The sequence below is a fragment of the Sminthopsis crassicaudata genome, chromosome 4 (assembly GCF_048593235.1).
Source record: "Sminthopsis crassicaudata isolate SCR6 chromosome 4, ASM4859323v1, whole genome shotgun sequence".
Lineage (NCBI taxonomy): Eukaryota > Metazoa > Chordata > Mammalia > Dasyuromorphia > Dasyuridae > Sminthopsis > Sminthopsis crassicaudata.
In genome coordinates this window covers 306,573,889-306,593,313 of record NC_133620.1, presented here as the reverse complement: position 1 = coordinate 306,593,313, position 19,425 = coordinate 306,573,889, and the positions used below count along the sequence as shown (strand labels likewise).

Genomic DNA, 19,425 nt, shown 5'->3' with positions numbered 1-19,425 from the left:
TTGCAGTAATGTTACTTGGGTTTTCCTTGTGAGATCTCTTTCTCGGGGGGATCAGTGGATTCTTTCAATTACTATTTCACCCTCTGGTTCTAATATATCAGGGCAGTTTTCCTTAATGATCTCTTGAAGAATGTTATCCAGGCTCTTTTTTTTTTGTTTTTTTCATGGTCTTCAGATAGACCAAGAATTTGTGAATTGTTTCTCTTGGATCTATTTTCCAGGTTGGCTATTTTTCCAATAAGGTGTTTTACATTTTCTTCCATTTTTTTCATTCTTTGTTAGTTTTTCTCAGTATCTCTCTTTTGATTTTTAAAAATTTTTTTAAAAAGTTCTATAAATTTTCTCTGGACAGGGAGCCATTTAACATTACTCTTTGGAGTAGAAGAAGCTTCTTTTATTTTAGTGTTGTCCTCTGAAGATGAACCTCAGTCTTCCCTATTCCCATAGCAAGTTTATATAGGTATGTTCTTTTTTCCTGTTTTGTTTTTTGTTTTGTTTTATGAGAAGTATTAGTGTAAGCATTTCTAATTGTGGGATGGGGGAATGGTGCCTCTAGCTTCGCTTCAGCTCTTCTCTCAGACCTGGAACCCAGATCAAGAGCTCCATTCTTCTGCAAGTGCCTGCAGCCAGCAGCATCCCTGCCCTACTGCTTCTGCACTCATCAGGTATGCTGGTTTCTTCTTGCCCAAGACTGTGTCTCTGTTCACTCAGTCTACTTGGATTCAGATCCCCAAATCCCAATGCAGTCTGGGAAGTGAAAGTTTCTGTGGTTCCTGTTGAAGCTCCAGCCAAACCCAGTTATCTCCAGGGTTTCCCACTTGCTGTTTCTGGGGTGCTAGCATGGAAGTGTTTGCCTAGATTCTTTATTCTTCTTGGGTCTTACCAGGAACACCTCTGTTCTGCCGCAAGTCTTCTTGATTTTTCACCAGTCTGTGTTCACCCTGAGGTGCAAATTTGTTTTGTTTGTGGGAGAACTCTGGAGAGTTTGAAATTTATCAGCCTACTTTACTATCTTCCCAGAATCTTCTCCCCTGGATTCTTTCAATGACTATTTTACCTTATGGTTCTAGGATATCAGGGCAGTTTTCCTTGGTGATTTCTTGAAAGATGTTATCCAGGTTTTGTTTTTTTTTTTTTTTTTTTTTTTTTTTTTTTTTTTTCTTTCATCATGGCTTTCAGATAATACAATACTTCCTTGATTTTCTCTCCTGGATCTATTTTTCAGGTCAGCTTTTCTGATAAGGTATTTTACTTTTTTTTTTTTTATTTTGTAGGTTTTTGACTGATTTTTGATGTCTTATTGAGTTATCCATTTCCATTTGCTTAATTCTAATTTTAAGGTTTTTTTTTACTTCCTTTTGTATTTGATCAAATACAATTTGACAATTTTTGACAAACTTGACAAATACAAATACAAAAAATTGACAAAATTTGACAAATACAAATACAAAAAAATTAGTTTCTGTATTTCCTTTTTCAAGCTATCTCTCTTTCCCCAAAACTTTGATACTTCTGCAATAGCACTCCTTCCTTTTCCCCATTTTTCTTCTATCTCTCTTTTTAAGATCCTTTTTGAACTCTTCCAAGAAAATGTTTTGAGCTAGAGATCAGTTCATATCCGGCTTTGAGCCTTCACCTGAAGGCATTTTGCCTTTGCTCTCCTCTTCTGAGTTTGTGTTCTAATCTTTCCTGTCTCCATAATAGCTTTCTATAGTCAGAACTCTTTTTGCTTTTTTGCTCATTTTTGAAAGTTGAGTTCTGCTCCTAAAGCCCTGGGGAAATTGTCCCAAGCTCTTTTGTAGGGGGACCTCTTACTGTCTGGGATAGGCTGGAGTTGGGGACCAGTGCTGCAGGCTTTCCCAGTGTGGGGTTCAGAGGCTCATAATTTGTCTTCTGTAGTTGTGGAGTTGTCAGAATTGGTCTGCTGATCCACTGGTCTTCTGAACCAAGGCAGAATAATCATTGCTACTGTATTTTGGCTAAGAACCTCCCACTAGATTTCCCCACACCAAGCCTTTCTGTACTTGTCCTCCCCATGCCTAGGCCTCCCCAAACTGCATCTGTGCTGGGTTGCATTCCCCCCACCCAAAGAGACAGACCTTTCCTGAAGTACTTCTAAGATATCTTAAGTTGGAAAATTATTACCTCCAAATGTTGTCACTCCAAAATCCACTCAGAAGCTTGATTTAACATTGATTCTGAGGGAAGCTGTGGAGAGCTCAATGTCCTGTCTACTCTCTACCATCTTAGTTCTGCCCCTCCCCTTCAACTCTTTTTATATTTAGGACCATTTCATATTTCTCATTTTAAAAAGAGTGAATTTTTTAAAGCTCTGTTAAATTCTTCTGAATATGAATTCAGACCTATGTCCTCATAATAACTATTTGTCTATGATTAGATTCTTTCTCCTTTGCCTACTCATTTTTTAAAAGTTATTTCATTTTATTTTATTTTTAGCAGCCATTAATATAATCAAGTTCTAATCCTGAGTTATGGAAAATTATCTTCTAAGCCTCAGGTCTTTCTTACTGTTATTTTCTGAAGTCTGTCTCTAAGCCCAACTTTTGACTTTCTTCTTCACTCCTAAGTTATGTCCCACAAATGATCTTGCTCCATGTGGACCCCCTGTAGCTGCAAACTACAGCCATCATCTCTGCCCCAGGACTGAAACAGGGAACTCTGCTCTACTACAAATGTACACAGTCTTCAGGGTCTCTTCCCCTTGCTACTGTGCTCACTAAGTATGAGTCAGCTCATTTCCCTGCATCCCGGGACACATCTGGTCAGCACCAATTGGGCTTGGTGTACCTTAAGAGTTGAAGGTCCTTCAATCTTCTCTTACTCTGAGGTCAGACAACCTACATGGTCTATGAGATGAAAGTTTCTAAGGCTCAGGCTCAGCTGTCCTCAGCGTTTATTATTTGTTGCTTCTGCAGAGTCAGTCTGAATGTTTGCCTTTTTAAAATAGATATTTCTATGCTCTGTATTTATCACACATATTACTTTCTATAATACCATAATATTCCATTATCTTCATGTACCACAATTTCTTTATCCATTTCCTAACTGACAGACATCTGCTTTGTTTCCAATTCTTTGATATCACAAAAATCCCCACTTTAGGAGATCAGGTCTTTCTTGGGGTCTTCTCAAATTGTCTTAGGAAATCAGGTACTTTTTTACCCCAAGTTTATTTCTGCTGCTCTGAAGTAATATTCTGTCTTTTTATGTGGAGGAAAAGTGGAAAACTGAAAGTTTTCTGACCTAATCTGTCATCTTCCCAGAATTCTGAGTTTTAAAAAGAACTTTATAAGTTCTTTATAACTTTATAAAAGATCTTTACAATTTTGTTAAAATTTGCTTTGATTTTTTTTTGTTGTGTCAATGTTCTTTTAGTTTACATTGTTGCAGTCATTGTGTATATTATTTTCTTAGCTCTGCTTACTTTACTCTGCATCAGTTCTCAGATTTTTCCTTGCTTCTTTGTATTTATCATATAACCACATTACTTCTTATAGCAAAATAAAAATCAATTTTCTTCATATGCCACAATTTGTGTATCTGTTTCCTAACTGATAGACATCTACTTTATTTCTAGTTCTTTGCTATAATAAAATATAAATATTTTAGAGATATAGGAATATTCTTTATTGATGGCTTCCATTGGGAATAAACCAAACAATGAAGTCTCTAGTATAAATGCTTTGAAGGATGCAGAAATTTTAGTTGTTTTATTTGCATAATTTCAGATTGCTTTCAAAAATGGTTGTATCTCCTACCAAATTCCTTCTATGACACAGACATGGTACTGATACCTAAACCAGGTAGATCGAAAACAGAGAAAGAAAACTATAGACCAATTTCCTTAATGAATATTGATGCTAAAATCTTAAATAAGATATTAGCAAATAGACTTCAGAAAATCATCCCCAGGATAATACACTATGACCAAGTGGGATTTATACCAGGAATGCAGGGCTGGTTTAATATTAGGAAAACTATTAGTATAATTGACCATATTAATAATCAAATTAATAAAAACCACATGATTATCTCAATAGATGCAGAAAAAGCATTTGATAAAATCCAACATCCATTCCTACTAAAAGCTCTTGAGAGTATAGGAATCAATGGATTATTCCTTAAAATAATAACGATCATATATTTAAAACCTTCAGTAAACATCATATGTAATTGCAATAAACCAGAACCTTTTCCTGTAAGATCAGGAGTGAAACAAGGTTGCCCACTATCACCATTATTATTCAATATAGTACTAGAAACTCTAGCCTTGGCAATAAGAGCCAAGAAAGAGATTCAAGGAATTAGAGTAGGAAATGAGGAAATCAAATTATCACTCTTTGCAGATGACATGATGGTATACTTAGAGAACCCCAAAGACTCTGCTAAAAAGCTATTAGAAATAATTCAGAATTTTAGCAAAGTGGCAGGGTACAAAATAAATCCACAAAAATCCTCAGCATTTTTATACATTACCAACACAATCCAACAGCAAGAGATACAAAGAGAAATTCCATTCAAAATAACAGTTGATAGTATAAAATATTTGGGAATATATCTACCAAAGGAGAGTCAGGAATTATATGAGCAAAATTACAAAACACTTGCCACAAAAATAAAGTCAGATTTAAATAATTGGAAAGACATTCAGTGCTCTTGGATAGGCCGAGCGAATATAATAGAGATGACAATACTCCCCAAACTAATCTATTTATTTAGTGCTATACCAATCAGACTCCCAAGAAACTATTTTAATGACCTAGAAAAAATAACAACAAAATTCATATGGAAGGCTAAAAGGTCGAGAATTGCAAGGGAACTAATGAAAAAAAAGTCAGAGGAAGGTGGTCTAAGTGTACCTGATTTAAAGCTATATTAAAAAGCAACAGTCACCAAAACCATTTGGTATTGGCTAAGAAATAGACTAGTTGATCAGTGGCATAGGTTAGGTTCACAGGGCAAGATAGTGAATAAAAATAGCAATCTAGTGTTTGATAAACCCAAAGATCCCAAATTTTGGGATAAGAATTCATTATTTGACAAAAACTGCTAGGAAAACTGGAAATTAGTATGGCAGAAACTAGGCATGGACCCACATTTAACACCACGTACTAAGATTAGATCAAAATGGGTCCAAGATTTAGGCATAAAGAACGAAATCATAAATAAATTGGAGGAACATGGGATGGTTTACCTCTCAGACTTGTGGAGGAGGAAGGAGTTTGTGTCCGAGGGAGAACTAGAGACCATTATTGGTCACAAAATAGAAAATTTTGATTACACCAAATTAAAAAGTTTCTGCACAAACAAAACTAATGCAAACAAGATTAGAAGGGAAGTAACAAATTGGGAAAACATTTTTACAGTTAAAGGTTCTGATAAAGGCCTCATCTCCAAAATATACAGAGAATTGACTTTAATTTATAAGAAATCAAGCCATTCTCCAATTGATAAATGGTCAAAGGATATGAACAGACAATTTTCAGATGATGAAATTAAAACTATTTCCACTCATATGAAAGAGTGTTCCAAATCACTATTGATCAGAGAAATGCAAATTAAGACAACTCTGAGATACACTACTCACCTGTCAGATTGGCTAAGATGACAGGAACAAATAATGATGAATGTTGGAGGGGCTGTGGGAAAACTGGGACACTGATGCATTGTTGGTGGAGTTGTGAAAGAATCCAACCATTCTGGAGAGTAATCTGGAATTATGCCCCAAAAGTTATCAAAATGTGCATACCCTTTGACCCAGCATTGCTGTTATTGGGCTTATATCCCAAGGAAATACTAAAGAAGGGAAAGGGACCTGTATGTGCCAAAATGTTTGTGGCAGCCCTTTTCATAGTGGCTAGAAGCTGGAAGATGAATGGATGTCCATCAATTGGAGAATGGTTGGGTAAATTATGGTATATGAATGTTATGGAATATTATTGTTCTATAAGAAATGACCAACAGGAGAAATACAGAGAGACTTGGAGAGACTTACATCAACTGATGCTAAGTGAAACGAGCAGAACCAGAAGATCATTATACACTTCAACAATGATACTGTACGAGGATGTATGCTGATGGAAGTGGATATCTTCAACATAGAGAAGAGCTAATTCAATTCCAATTGATTAATGATGGACAGAATCAGCTACATCCAGAAAAGGAACACTGGGAAATGAGTGTAAACTGTTATTTTTACCTTCTGAATCCAATTCTTCCTGTGCAACAAAAAATTTGGTTCTACACACATATATTGTATCTAGAATATACTGTAATATATTTAACATGTATAAGACTGCCTGCCATCTGGGGGAGGGGGTTGGGGGAGGAAGGGAAAAAATCTGAATAGAAGTAAGTGCAAGGGATAATGTTGTAAAAAATTACCCATGCATATGTACTGTCAAAAAAGTTATAATTATAAAATAAAATAAAAATTAAATCCAAAAAAAAAAAGATAATACAATTAAAAAAAATAAAAACAAAAATGGTTGTATCATTTCAGAGCTTTGCCAGCAACCTAATATTAATTAATTAATTTAATTAACCTTTCCAAAACTCCAATGTTTTCTGCCATTTTTTGACATTTTCTGATATTTTTGCCAATTTGCAGGGTATGAGGTAAAACCTCAAAGTTGTTTTGATTTGCATTTCTCTTATTATTAATGATTTGGAGCTTTTTTATGTGGAGTAAATAGTTTGCAGTTCTTTTGAGAACTAATTGTTCATATTCTTTGATTGTTATCTATTGAGAAATGGCTATTATTCATGCATACATATATACATACATATATACATATAAATGTGGATAGGTATATCCAAGGATATACCTATATAAAATAAGTCCATCTTTATCCAGTGTGAAAAACATGATCATCTTTTGAGTAAATAATACAGATACCAAAAGAAGCTGACCCAGAGAAGGTTTTTTTTATATTTTTAGAAACATAAAAGCATGTCTATATTTAGTACATCATAGCCATGAAAGTCAACACATATTACTTGAGTTGATGAGAATACCTCTAAAGAAGTGTCCAAATTTTTAAGATAATCTTTAAATTTCTTCCATGTTGACACTTATTTACCCCAAGACTGAAGATTTATAATTTTTGCTTCTCGTAACATGAGGAACTCTTACCTTTCCTACTACCTGCCAACATTAATGATACCACTCCCCGAGGAGAGAAATTCCATTTATTCCCACTCCGTGTCTTTAAAAAATTAAAAGAAATCTATATAAAGCTTAATGCTTAGCCTACTAACCATCAATCCTTGCTTAGGGTCAAGCAAGATTTTGATTATATGAAGGGCAGTCTTATTCACTGAAAGAGATTTTCACACAGGTATAATTCTGAAGATGAACCTGTACTTTTCAATCTGAATAAAGCAGTAATTCTAGGCATTTTAAAGGATCAAGCAAAAGCAGAAATTGATCTAATCAAAAGAGATAAGGAAGGAAACTATATCCTGCTAAAGGGTAGCATAGACAAGGAAGCAATATCAGTATTAAACATATATGCACCAAGTGGTATAGCATCTAACTTCCTAAAGGAGAAGTTAAGAGAGTTGCAAGAAGAAATAGACAGCAAAACTATAATAGTGGGAGATCTCAACCTTGCATTCTCAGGACTAGATAAATCAAACCACAAAACAAATAAGAAATAAATCAAAGAGGCAAATAGAACATTAGAAATAATAGGTATGATAGATCTTTGGAGAAAACGGAATGGTGACAGAAAAGAATATACTTCCTTCTCAGCAGTTCATGGAATTTATACAAAAATTGACCACATATTAGGGTATAAAGACCTCAAAATTAAATGTAGAAAGACAGAAATAGTAAATGCTTTCTTTTCAGATCATGATGCAATAAAACTACATTTAACAAAAAGTTAGTACATAGACCAAAAAGTAATTAATCTCATCTTAAAGTAATTAATCCATCTTAAAGAATAATTTGGTGAAACAGAAAATTATTGACACAATTAATAATTTCACCCAAAATAATGACAACAATGAAACATCATACCAAAATTTGTGGGATGCAGCCAAAGCGGTAATAAGGGGAAATTTTATATCCTTAGAGGCTTACTTGAATAAAATAGGGAAAGTAAAAAAAAAAAAAAAAAAAACTTTTGAATAATAAATAAAACTAAGAGTTGGTTTTATAAAAAAAAATAAAATAGATAAACTTTTGGTAAATCTGATCAGAAAAAGGAAAGAGGAAAATCAAATTGTTAGTCTTAAAAATGAAAAAGGGAGAACTTTCCACCAATGAAGAGGAAATTAGAGCAATAATAAGGAGTTACTTTGCCCAACTTTATGCCAATAAATTTGATAAGCTAAGTGAAAGAATGACTACCTCTAAAAATATAGGCTTCCCAGATTAACAGAGGAGGAAGTAAATTGCTTAAATAGTCCCATTTCAGAAAAAGAAAAACAAGCTATTAATCAACTCCCTAAGAAAAATCCCCAGGACCAGGTGCATTTATATGTGAATTCTACCAAATATTTAAAGAACAATTAGCCCCAATGCTGTATAAACTATTTTAAAAAATAGGGAATGAAAGAGTCCTACCAAATTCCTCTTATAACACAGATATGGTACTGATACCTGTTATGGGCCAGAACTTGAAACAAAGTGCTAAGTCACTGATAGAGACAATAAGTATGTACTTAGTTCACCCCCTTTAAGAGAGTTCACACATTAGAGTTCACACCTTTAGAGAGCATATATAAGGAGGAGCTCCTACAACCCCACAGAATTTACACCTTTAAGAGCATATATAAGAAGCCGCCTACAAGCCCACTCTCTTGGAGGAGGAGTCAGATTCTTCCAATTTCCACATTTGTGCTGGCTGGGGACTTTGGGAGATTCAGAGCTAGGATTCAGTTGAGGAGATTCACAAGTCGGGCAGAAAGAAGGAAGACAGAGAAGTGGTGGCAGGAGAACATTGTAACTAAGATCCAGAAGGGCTCCAGAAAACTAATCGAGCTCCAAGTGAAGGAGATAAGACTTGGAAAGAGACAGTAAAGGATCTGAACTTTAACTCCTGGCTGCATTTGGGGTGATTGAACTGAACTGTAACTGAGGTTGCCTCGAGAAGCTCCTCAAGAAACCTGCTCCCAGAGAATTTTATATTTTAGAGAAGAACATTACAGATACCTAAACCAGGTAGGTTGAAAACAGAAAAAGAAAATTATAGGCCAATCTCCCTAATGAATATTGATACTAAAATCTTAAATAAGATATTAGCAAAAAGAGTACAGAAAATCATCCCCAGGATAATATATCATGACCAAGTAAGATTTATACCAGGAATGCAGGGCTGGTTCAATATTAGGAAAACTATTAGTATAATTGACCATATCAACAACCAAACTAACAAAAAACATATGATCATCTCTGTAGATGCAGATAAAGCATTGGATAAAATCCAACATCCATTTCTATTAAAAACACTTGAGACTATAGGAATAAATGGACTTTTCCTTAAAATAATCAATAGCACCTATTTAAAACCATCAGTAGGCATCATATGTAATGGGGATAAACTGGAACCATTCCCAAGAAGATCAGGAGTGAAACAAGGTTGCCCACTATCACCATTATTATTCAATATTGTATTAGAAATTCTAGCCTTGGCAATAAGAGTCGAGAAAGAGACTTAAAGGAATTAGAGTAGGTAATGAGGAAACCAAATTATCCCTCTTTCCTGATGATATGATGGTATACTTAGAGACCCCCAGAAATTCTACTAAAAAGCTATTAGAAATAATCCACACCTTTAGCAAAGTTGTAAGATACAAAATAAAACCACATAAGCCATTAGCATTCTTCTATATCACTAACAAAATCCAACAGAGCTACAAAGAGAAATTCCATTTAAAGTAACTACTGATAGTATAAAATATTTAGGAATCTATCTGCCAAGGGAAAATCAGGAACGATATGAACAAAACTACAAAACATTTTCCACACAAATAAAGTAAAATCTAAATGAACCAAAATCTAACTTGGATAGGGCAAGCAAATATAATAGAGATGACAATACTAACTAAACTAATCTATTTATTTAGCTCTGTACCAATCAGACTCCCAAAAAACTATTTTAATGACCTAGAAAAAATAAAAACAAAGTTCATATGGAAAAACATAAAGTCAAGAATTTCAGGGGAATTAATGAAAAAAAAATCAAATGGAAGTGGCCTTGCTGTACCAGATCTAAAATTATATTATAAAGCAGCAATTACCAAAACCATTTGGTATTGGCTAAGAAATAGACTAGTTGATCAGCGGAATAGGTTGGGTTCAAAAGATAAAATAGTCAACAACTCTAATAATCTAGTGTTTGACAAACCCAAAGACCCCAGCTTTTGGGATGAGAACTCACTGTTTGACAAAAATTGCTGGGAAAATTGAAAATTAGTATGGCAGAAACTAGGCATTGACCCATACTTAACACTGTACACCAAGATAAGGTCAAAATGGGTTCATGACCTAGGCATAAAGAATGAGATTATAGATAAATTAGAAGAGCATAGGATAGTTTACCTCTCAGATCTGTGGAAGAGTAAGGAATTTATAACCAAAGAAGAACTAGAGATCATTATTGATCACAAAATAGAAAATTTTGATTATATCAAATTGAAAAGTTTTTGTACAAACAAAACTAATGCAGACAAGATTAGAAGGGAAGCAATAAACTGGGAAAACAGTTTTGTAGTCAAGGGTTCTGAGAAAGGCCTCATATCCAAGATATATAGAGAATTGACTCTAATATATAAGAAATCAAGGCATTCTCCAATTGATAAATGGTCAAAGGATATGAACAGACAATTCTCAGACAAAGAAATTGAAACTATTTCCAGCCATATGAAAAGATGTTCCAAGTCATTATTAATCAGAGAAATGCAAATTAAGACAATTCTGAGATACTACTATATACCTGTCAGATTTGCTAGAATGACAGGGAAAGATCATGTGGAATGTTGGAGAGGATGTGAGAAACCTGGACACATTGTTGGTGGAATTGTGAATACATCCAGCCATTCTGGAGAGCAGTTTGGAACTGTGCTCAAAAAGCTATCAGACTGTCCATACCCTTTGATCCAGCAGTGCTACTACTAGGCTTATATCCCAAAGAGATCTTAAAGAAGAGAAAGCAAGCTGTATTGCAAGAATGTTTGTGGCAGTCCTCTTTGTAGTGGCCAGAACTGGAAACTGAGTGGATGCCCATCAGCTGGAGAATGGCTGATTAAACTGTGGCAAATGAATATTATGGAATATTATTGTTCTGTAAGAAATGACCAGCAGGATGATTTCAGAAAGGCCTGAACTGATGCTGAGTGAAATGAGCAGGACCAGAAGATCATTATATACTTCAACAATAATACTATATGATGATCAATTCTGATGGACGTGGCCCTCTTCAACAATGAGATTAACTAAATCAATTCCAATCGAGCAGTAATGAATTGAACCAGCTACACCCAGTGAAAGAACTCTGGGAGATGATTATGAACCACTACATAGAATTCCCAATCCCTCTATTTTTGTCCGCCTGCATTTTTTATTTTCTTCACAGATTAATTTTATACTATTTCAAAGTCTGATTCTTTTTGTACAGCAAAATAAGTGCATGGATATGCATATATATATATATATATATATATATATATATATATATATATATATATATATATATATTTTTATATATATATATATGGAACAAAAGATTTTGCAGTTGTCAATGCTGAAAAATGCATATAACTTGTAAATAAAAATCAAAAAAGAAAGAAAGAAAGAAAGAAAGAAAGAAAGAAAGAAAGAAAGAAAGAAAGAAAGAAAGAAAGAAAGAAAGAAAGAAAGAAAGAAAGAAAGAAAGAAAGAAAGAAAGAAAGAAAGGAAGGAAGGAAGGAAGGAAGGAAGGAAGGAAGAAAGAAAGAAAGAAAGAAAGAAAGAAAGAAAGAAAGAAAGAAAGAAAGAAAGAAAGAAAGAAAGAAAGAAAGAAAGAAAGAAAGAAAGAAAGAAAGAAAGAAAGAAAGAAAGAGAAATGTACCTACCACATTTCACAAGAAACACTTGGGAAAATTATGCAAAGAGGCTATAATGTCTATACCCTTTGAACCAGAAACTCCATTATTGGGTTTATATCCCAAGGAAATCATTCATATGAAAACAAGTCCTTATATAATCCAAAATACTTATAGTAGTACTTGTTATGATAAACATTGAAAAGAAAGTTGGGGATGTCCATCAACTGGGGAATGGCTAAATAAATTGTAGTAAATGAATATAATGGAATATTATTGTGGTGTAAGAAATGATGTATTTTGTGATGAATAAAGAGAAACATGGGAAAATCTAAAAAAAAAAAAAAAAAAAGGATATATATCCTACCAATGGCCGTGATAAATACATGATTTGTCTGTTTTCTAATTTTTTTTACAATGTGTTTTTTATTATTAAAATTATTTAGAATGTACTGTGGAATGTAGTGTAAAATCTAAACCTTAGTTCTGCCATACTGCTTTCCATTTTTTCCAGGAGCTTGTATCAAAGCAAATTTTTCCATTAGTAATTTGTGTTTTCTATTGGGTTATTGAATTCTATTATTTCTGAATCTCTCTTGTCTAGTCTATTTCATTGCACTCTTTATTTATTCTTTAATTAATATTAGATTTTTTGATGATTGAAACTTTATATTTTGAAGACTAAAAATGCTATTCCTCCTTCATTCTTACATAATTTCATCATTAGAAGTACAAGCTTTTAGTTTTATGAATCATTTCTATAGGGTTTTTTGTTTCCAACATATCTATTTCTCCTCAAACTTTTAAATACCTGCTTTTGTGCTTATTTTAGATTTATTTGTTCAATAAATAATAAATGTACAATCATTAAAAATATTTCCATAATCATATTGGGGAAGAAAAATAAGAACAAAAAGGGAAAACCACGACACCAAAAAAAAAAAAAAAAAAAAGTTTCTATCTGCATTCATTCTTCATACTTCTTTCTCTAGTTGCGAATGGCATTTTCCTTCTCAAGTCTATTGAAATTGTCTTGAATCACAGTATTGTTGAGATTATCATAGTGTATCATCATAGTTAATCATTAGTGTATGAGTTTGTTAATGATATTAAAGTGTTGCCCATAGTTTTTCTCAGCAAAATATAATTTCTATATTTATCTCTTTTTAAATTTTGAATTTTTTTCTGCTTTGTCAGATAGCCTGATGACAACTCTTGTCTTTTTAGGTCCACTTAATGCATATCTACTTAGTTTTGTTTCATATATTCTTTGTTTTTTAACCCAGATAGGATTAAGGCTGAACTGTTCTAGAGTTTTAACAGCTTTGGGAAAAAGAAATTTCATTCATGTTGCTTTCTTTCATATAGTCTGAAATAAAGGGTACAAAGAACAATCCTGATACCTACCTTGGATGTTTGAATGCAAGGAGGCATCGCTCATATTTCCCCACCATGCTCCAGCCCATAACAAAACCATCATCGCTTCCTGTTAAGAGGTGCCACTCATCAAAACATAGGCACTTAACTGGTCCTTCATGGCCACTGAGAGTCTATAATGAAACATGTCACTTTTTTTAGTTTTGTCTCTGCAACATTGTAAACCTACAAAGGGCCATAACTACATAGTTTTCTATTAATAAATGCTTTAGGAAAATCATCATGATCACCATAAGCACAGGACTAATAGCAAGGAAACATCCGGTGAGATCCCATTTCTACTACATTTCAGCTATGTGACCTTGAGTAAGGTTTTCTTAAGTCTCAGTTTTCTTATATGGAAAATGAGGATAACATTTGCTTTACTGGGATTTTGAGGAATATGATTTGTAACTTGTAAAATGCTGTGTAAATATAACGTAATTAGTAATTGCTATTTTTCTGGGGTTTATAACTCTAGCTCTAACACTGTAACTCTGTAAGGCAGCTAAGTCTATGTGTCCAGTTTTCACCAGTCCTCATTTCCCATTTCTTGAGGCAGAGTGATAAGAGAGGAAAGCTCTACTCTTTCACTCAGGAATTTTTCACCAGTTCTTTAAGCACAGGACTTTACCAGAAGACAGACAAAGTCATAGAATCCCAAAGTGTCAGATCTCTTGCCTCAGCAAGTATCTACTACAATCTCCTTTTTGACAGAAAATGATACTAAATAGCTCAAAGAAAGAAAATGACTTGTCAAAGATCACACTTGTTTAGAGAAGCTAAAATTAGAATTGGGTCTCAACTCCCCATCCTGAACTCTTTTCACTACATCATGATTCACAATAGTAATTGTTAAATGTTCTGATGCTACCTCACAATCACATGAATGAAAAGAGTTAAGGATGGCTTGAAAATATTTTAGAGTTCAAAAATTCTTAACTTTTTTGTGTATCAAAGGACTCCTGTGGCCTATGGGACCCTTCCTTCTCAGAATTTTCTGTTTTTAAATGCATAAAACATAATATATAGAAATGCAAAGGAGATTTTATTGAAATTGAGTTATTTTTTAAGTTAAAACTTAACTTAAAACTCCAGGTTAAGAACCAATCTCATTTTACATAAGAGATTAGAGACATCTAGAGAAATAATGTTTCATTACTGAAAAATCCAGAACTTAAACCTAAGTTGTCTTGTTCCAGGTTTATCAACCTCTCTGATACACCTTTTGTGGCCTTTCATTTTATATCCTCCTGGGCTAGTTCAGTAGGAGAAAGTTCAGTTTTATTACAACAAATTATAAATGTTTATTAGAACAAAGAATCACTATTTATGTGAAACAATAAGGCATCTTCCACTAAATAGCCATGAAACTTGTCAATTGTTTGATGAACCCAAATGTTGGTTACAAGAATTTCTCGCTTCTCCTCCCATCACTCCAATCTGACACCCACAAATTAAGGAAAGAAGATTCAAAAAAAATTCCTAATATTAGCACTATTAAGATACTGAAAAACAATAGCATGAGATCTTATACATTGAGTAAATCCTCTATGAAGGATTTATAGGAAAATATGAGCAAGAATAAAAAAAAATTATGGGGCAGCTAGATGGTGCAGTGGATTGAGCACTGGTCCTGAAGTCAGGAGGTCCTGACTTCAAATCTGGTTTCAGACACTTAACACTTCCTAGCTGTGGGACCCTGGGCAAGTCACTTAACCCCAATTGTCTCAGAAAAAAAAATGCTAAGGAATCAAAAGGCTGGAAACTGCAATGGTGTCCAATGAAATCAAGTGAAGTTACCAAGTACTTATTAATAGTCCACTCTGTGTAAAGTGCTGTGCTGAGTGATGGGAATACAAAGAAAAGCAAAAAAAAAAAAAAAAAAAAAAAAAAGTTATTTGTCCTGAGGAGCTAGAAAGTCCAGTGAGTCACCTTTGTCTTCATGTTTTTAAAAAAATGAATTTTGGGGAGTCAAGATGGTGGAATATAGTCAAGAACTTGCCTGAACCCTCCCCCAAATTCTTCCAAATACCTTTACATGATGACTCAACAAATCCTGTAGTGGCAGAACCCACAAAAAGATGGAGTAAATAACTTTTCAGGCCAAGATAATTTAGCAGGAAAAGTTTGTTGCACTAGTGAGAGTGGAGTACAGGTCAAGCCAGTGCAGACTGAGCTCCAGAAAACCAAAAGCAGGTCATGGAGCGACTCAAGAAGTGGCAGTAGTGACAGTTTCCAGACCTCTCAGCTCAATGCACATTGAAAACAATTTAAGTCAGCAGTAAAGATCAGGACAAACCAAGCCAGCACAGTTCCACTTCTATCAAACTGGGAGCAGACCTTGGAAGCACTGATTCAGCAGGAGCAATAGCTACTCCTGGAGCTCTCAGCTCACTGACAGTAAGGGGGTTGAACAACTAGTCAGAAGGAGATTGCAAGGGTCTCCTTGCTAACAGTGAGGCAAGACTTTTTGCTTTGTCCGTACTTGGATGTATGTTTCTTGTCCTGGGTGACAGTCCCAGGGTTAAGAGGAACACTAGCACACCGGAACTTGTAGCCACATTGGAGTTGGGACCATCCTCCAAGTATCAAGGTAGAACAGAATGCTTGTGGTCACTCACAGACTAGATCACAGTCCAGGAGAATAGCAAACTCTTTCCTTAGATTATATTTTATATATCCCTGGAAGTACCTCTGAAAACAGTGCACAAAGCCCCTGAATCTTTGGATATTGCACCCTTCACCCTGGAAACAGAACCCTACTTTGAGAGTCAAAAATTATGAATAACCTGGGGAAATGAGGAAACAACAGAAAAAAATTCTGAATATAGAAAGCTACTATGGTGATAAGGAAAGCCAGAACACATTCAGAAAAGTCAAAACTCCTATATCCAAAACCTCCCAAGAAAAATGGGGATTGGTTTCAGGCCATGAAAGAGCTTAAAAGGCATTTTGAAAATCAAATGAGAGAAGTAGAAGAACAATTGGAAGAAAAATGAGAGTGATGCAGGAAAATCATTTTTTAAAAATGAGTTAACAACTTAGTAAAGAAAACATTGAAAAATTGTAGAAAATAACAATTTAAAAAACAAACTAGGACAAATGGTAAAGAAGGTATAAAAATTCAACCCTTAAAAATTAAGCAAAAAGGAAGTTAATGAATTTATGAAAAATCAAGAACAATAAAACAAAAAGAATGAAAGACAATGTGAAAGATGTCTTTGGAAAAACAACTAATCTGGAAAATAGATCCAGGAATGACGATCCAAAATTATTGGACTACCTGAAACCCATGACCAAAAAAACAGCCTAGAAATACTCTTTTAAGAAATTTTCAGGGGCGGAGCCAAGATGGTGGAGAAGGCACATGCAACTTTATAAGCTCCTCTCATACCCTCACAACCAATTATTAAATTCAGCCTCAAAAATAGTGGTTGGCTGGTAAAATTCACAAAGATTAGAAGTACAACAATTTACCAGAAGAAGATAATCTGGAAGATCATCAGAAAAGGTTTACCCTGAACGGATTATCCCGGAGCAGTTTAGTGCAAGCAGGGAGATAGGAGAGGCTAGCATCCGAAGAGGACCAGGAGTGGGAGTGGCCTCTGTGGCTAGAAAAGTTATAGGCTGACTGCTCTGCCTTGATTACAAAGCAGTAGACCACCAGAGAAATTAAAACCAAATGTAGAGGGTACTCTAAAAACTCCAGAAACTTACAAGATCTGGTTTTACTCACCCAAAATCGGAAGTGACTCAGCACAGACCACAGTGCAGCTGTGCAGCCATATTCTGCAGCACAGGCTAGGGCAGTCACAAATCTGCACAGCAGGGGTTGCAGCCCTGGCAACCTCTAATCTGCACAGTGGAGGGATTGGCCCGGGGCAATAGAACTTCCACAGTGTGGCTTCTTCCCTGGGCAGAGCCACTTCCAGTGCAGTGTGGGACTATTTGCTGGGCAACTGCTAATACCCACAGCCACACAGTGGACTTTGGCTTTTTTGGCTTGTGGTAGTGATACTTTTACTTCTCAGTCTCTAGCCCCAGGGCAATCGCTAATCCACACAGCCGGGTTCTTTGCAGGGCACTTCCACAGCTCAACCCAAGTCTAATCACTTCTGGTAGGGAACTTTTTCCCAGAGCACTTCTGTATCTTTCAGCTCTTTCCAGCCCATTGGCAGGACAGCTACCATCCATACACCTATCCCTGCTCTACAGAACAAGCTGGTAACCTCCTTGCCCTGAAGGCAGACCCTACAGGCTTTAAAAAACATGAGTAAAATAATCAAAAGGATTGTCAATAGCTTCTATACAGAATTCTATACAGAAAGAGAGCAGGTTTTCAAACCTGAGGAGACTAATAGCAGACAGTCTCCAGACAAAAGCACAAAGGAAGATGTAACCTAGCCCCCATCACACAAATCTCTCTTAGATGAGACTATTAAAAATCTTAAAAGAGACTTCCGGCCAAGATGGTGGCATGGAGGCAGACAGCTGCTTGAGCTCCGTGTTTTCTCTCAGGACTTACTTCATGACAAGCCTCAGAGTTAATGCTTGACCAGAAAAGAAACCCACAAATAATCACCAAGAGAAGACATCCTTGAAATTCTCCAGAGAAGGTCTGTGTTTGCTCGGGGAAGGGTCGAACAGACTGGGCACAGACTGAGAGCAGGCAAGCCAGAGGGTGACAGGCAGCTCACACAGCTCAGACTGGAGAGGGGAGGGGTACGATCTCTGCAGTTTCTGCAAAAAGTGTGGATATTCCATCTTGGCAGCAAGCCAGGAGCAGCAGAGAGGGTGTAAACACTGGAGGTGAAGATTAAAACCTCAGAAAGCTAGCTTCTCTCGGAACCTGGCCACCCCCAACCTCCACTTGGAGTGACTCAGCACATTCTCAGAGCCTCAGAGCGCAGATTCAGCGCAGCCATCACTGTTCTGTTAGTGGCTCTTTGCTGCCCTACCCCCAGTCTATAGAAGAAGCCCATTAACACCATCCAGCCCCATCCCCCCCAAAACAGACAAATTGTTTCTCTTGTCAATTTGTTTTCTTCCATTCTGCTCTTGACAAAATGAACAAAAAATTCAAAAGGGCTCTAAACATTGACAGCTTCTGTATGGAGAGAGAGCAGACTTCAAATACTGAAGAGACTAAAAACAGACTGTCCCCAGAGGAATCCCCTAAGGGGGATATGATCTGCTCCTCAATACAAAAGAATCTCATAGAGGAAATCAAAAAGGCTCTCTTACAAGAGAGCTAGAAGAGAAATGGGAAAAAGAAAGAGAAGCTTGGAAAGAGAGACTGGAGAAGTCATCCAGAGTGGATAAAGAGATCAAATCATTGAGAAATAAAATTAGTGAATGAGAAAAGGCAAACAACTCCAAGGAAAGCAGGATTAGTGAGCTGGAAAAGGTAAAGAATTCCAAGGAAAACAGGATTAGTGAGCTGGATAAAGAAATCAGCTCTCTAAAAAATAAAATGGATAAAATGGAAAAAAACTCCATAGAAGATAAAAACTGAATTGGACAATTACAAAAAGATATAAAAAAAGTGAGCAAAGAAAATACATCATTGAAAATTAGACTCGACCAAGTAGAAATGAATGACTCAAGGAGAAACCAAGAGGTAGTCAAGCAAAACCAGAGAAATGAAACAATTGAAAAGAATGTCAAGTACCTTATTAGAAAGACAACAGACCTGGAAAACAGATCCAGGAGAGACAATTTGAGAATAATCAGACTCCCTGAAAAATGTGAGGAAAAAAAGAGCTTGGACACTATTTTTGAGGAAATTATCAAAGAGAACTGCCCAGGCGTTTTGTAAACAGGGGATAAAATAGACATTGAAAAAATTCATCAGTCACCTACTGAAAGGGACCCTAAAATCAAAACGCCAAGAAATATAGTGGCCAAGTTCAAGAACCATCAGACAAAGGAAAAATATTGGAAGCTGCTAGA

General features: G+C 35.4%; 1 protein-coding gene across 1 annotated transcript in view; it reads right to left on the bottom strand.

Annotated features, from left to right (window-relative positions):
* Positions 1-19,425, bottom strand: part of FBXW10B (F-box and WD repeat domain containing 10B) — a 122,910-nt gene that overhangs the window by 26,700 nt on the left and 76,785 nt on the right. Inside the window, exon 10 of the mRNA XM_074265038.1 lies at positions 13,462-13,604. Coding sequence (XP_074121139.1) covers positions 13,462-13,604 — 143 coding nt within the window. The remainder of the gene's footprint in view (positions 1-13,461; positions 13,605-19,425) is intronic.